Genomic DNA, 2,727 nt, shown 5'->3' with positions numbered 1-2,727 from the left:
GGAAAAGATAAGTAGTTTGGCTCATAATCTCTAGGTTATAACCAGAAGCAGTATGTGCAATTTGGATAAAAATGTTCGTTAACTTTCTTTCTCTGAAGCAGTTTTCCCCCATTGTTTTCTAGGGAACTGTCTCGAAGACGAGATCTGGAGAAAGTCAGCCAAAATTTCAGTTGATCAGCACTGATGATTTTTTTTTAATGATGTGAAGGATTCACCGTGGGCACTACTTATTGCAAATGATCTACATTCCAATATACCTGCTCCGAAACCCTTATAATTACTTGTATTGTAAGCCTACGACTCTTATCGGAAAAGGGAGAAGCCAGGTTATATGAAAACAGGTTTTAATTTCATTGAAATGCCAGTTAATATATAGGGTTTTTTCCCCTTAATTTATATTCTAGATGAATGGTATGCCCTCATAGTGGAGGGGCAGGTGTCTAAATAGTAATCTACCATAGAGTTCATGATTCAGCAGACATCCAGATTAATATTCAGAATGGCTAATTTAAATAGATGCTGAGACCAATTCTAGCATGGTTAACGTTCTGACGTTCGTATGTGCAGAACAGGTATTTCTGAGATCCAAGTAATTATCACAAAAAGTTGAAATAGTAAAAATTCACACTGGAGCCAATCTACTGTAGGCCTGCAAGAGCTGAAAAGAATAAGCTTTAAACTGATTATTTACATGATGACTGTAGATGTTGCAAGATTAGCAAGATTAGACAGCTGTTCTCAGTTTGGATCTGTGGGTATCTAGAAACAGCCAAAAAATTTCCCGCACTAAAGGCTGACTGGGGGAAATCAAGAAAACAGTCTAGTTTTTGGATTCAGTCAGGAGACAGTTCAGAGGCCAAATTCAGATAGAAATAGAACTTGGATTAATTGCTAGATAACAGCAATTTAGACAGACAATGAGGGTCCTGTAATGAGGATGCTTATCTTAGAATTCTAGACCGTTTAAAAATACAAGATTTGACAAACCAGCAAATCAATTCCAGAAAACTGACTTTTTCTGAGAGAGAGTGGGCTCATGAATATTTAGGCCCGTTTTAAAAAATCTAGATTTTGTAGTAATTTCCAACTACTTAGAACTACGTGAGGAATCAGAAATCGGAGGAGGACTGAGAAGTCAAGGTTTTCTTCTCTTCCGACACCTCTCCAGATTCATGGATAGCCCCAACAACATCTGCCGCCTTTGCGGGACAGTGCTGTGCGGGAACCAGCGGCGATGGCTGTTCAGTCGCAGTGGACGCAACACCCGCCCTGACCTGCTGGTGGTGCTCTCGTACGTGCTCAGCCAAGAGGCTCCGTGCCGTGGTGACGGACGCGGGGAGTTCTTGTGCGGGAAATGTGCCCAGGCCCTGAGCCGGGTGTACCGCTTCGATACCGTCATTGCCCGGGTGCAAGCCCTGTCAATTGACCGCCTCCAGCGCTTGCTCTCGGAAAAAGACCAGCTGGCCCGCTCCCTGCGCTACATCCATGCTCGCCAGTTCCCGGATGACGGGGACTCGGTGTCTTACGTGGGGCAAGAAATATCAGCAAGTATAGCAGACTTGCCCCACGTGCGTTACCAGCGGCTCCTTCAGGATGACATGGCCCTCTCTGAATACGAGTGCTGGGCCAGCGACGCGAACAGCAGCCGGGTGGGCACGCCGTGCCGGAACCGCCGATGCCGCAGCTGCCACGGGCTCCGAGTGGAGGACTCGGATTACGAGTGGGTGTGCCAGACACCGAGAAGGCTGGGTTCGCTGTCTCCTGGCTACCCCCTCTGCCGGGACAAGTCCCAGAGCATGCCCACAGTGCGCTACGCCGGATCCCGGGTCTCCATCCGGTCGCAGAGTCTGGGGGATGCGGAGTCGTACTCGATGCTTTCGCTGGATACCTTGCCCGAGTCGGATTTGGCTTGGGAGGCTCTGACTGCGCTGAGGGACATTAGAAGGAAGTGTCTCAGAGTGCCAGAGGGCAGCAAGATCCCAGTGCTCGCAGGGAGGAGGCACGTGCCCACACCTCAGAGGGAGAGCCCCCTGGGGCAGGAGGCGTATGAAGAAATGGAGGATGAATTTGTCCCCATCAAGTCAAAGGTAAGAGGCACAGAAGAAGGCAGCGCCTGGTGCTGGGACAGCTTTGGTCTGAATGGAGATGGTGTCTCTTCCCCTTTTTACATCCTCTGCATTAGACACGGGAGCTGGGCCAGTTTTTGTGTCATGGGTTCAGATTTAACCAAGATGCTGTAAACGCAAAGCCAGCCTGAAGCCCTAAACATAAGTGATATGCCCTAAGCTGTGCTCCCTCTAAGCTGTGGAGTCTTGTGAGTGGAAATTCTACTTTGTGAGCTACTGGCATTAAAGTTGTGAGCGAGCGATTTGGCTGCTGTGTAAATTAGTTTGTTCTGGAGCCATCCTTCCTGAGCTAAGACAAAAACGTGTGAGCTGGAAGCTAAAAAACTCGCACTAACTCAGCTTAGAGGGAGCACTGGGCCCCTGTCTCCTGAATTGCTGCTATAGACAGCATCTATGTCGCTTCAAGCCAGGGGCACCCACTGACTCCTGGGCCCACACAGCAGCACCATCCAGTTCAGTTTTGGGGCCTAACTCGAACCCAGCTGGAGGTGGTGCAGGCCCAGAAGGTGAGCCCGTCACCTCTTGTGCCCCGTGGCGCAGGCCTGTAGCTACAGTGGGGGCATCTCGGGGCCTGGCCCCGCAGACTTACTGCCAAGCCCCC

General features: G+C 49.5%; 1 protein-coding gene across 1 annotated transcript; it reads left to right on the top strand.

Moving 5' to 3' along the window:
- The first annotated feature begins 214 nt into the window (after positions 1–214).
- LOC107118453 lies at positions 215–2,240 on the top strand. Its single transcript, XM_015420798.1, has 3 exons — positions 215–239; positions 521–572; positions 1,169–2,240. The coding sequence occupies exon 3, from the start codon at positions 1,173–1,175 to the stop codon at positions 2,238–2,240; it is 1,068 nt and encodes a 355-aa protein (XP_015276284.1). The 5' UTR covers positions 215–239; positions 521–572; positions 1,169–1,172.
- Positions 2,241–2,727: the final 487 nt, after the last annotated feature.

Source organism: Gekko japonicus, unplaced genomic scaffold (genome assembly GCF_001447785.1).
Source record: "Gekko japonicus isolate JY-2015 unplaced genomic scaffold, Gekko_japonicus_V1.1 scaffold1882, whole genome shotgun sequence".
NCBI classification, from domain to species: Eukaryota; Metazoa; Chordata; class Lepidosauria; order Squamata; family Gekkonidae; genus Gekko; species Gekko japonicus.
The sequence above is the reverse complement of the archived record's forward strand: the minus strand, read 5'-3'. Positions and strand labels throughout refer to the sequence as shown.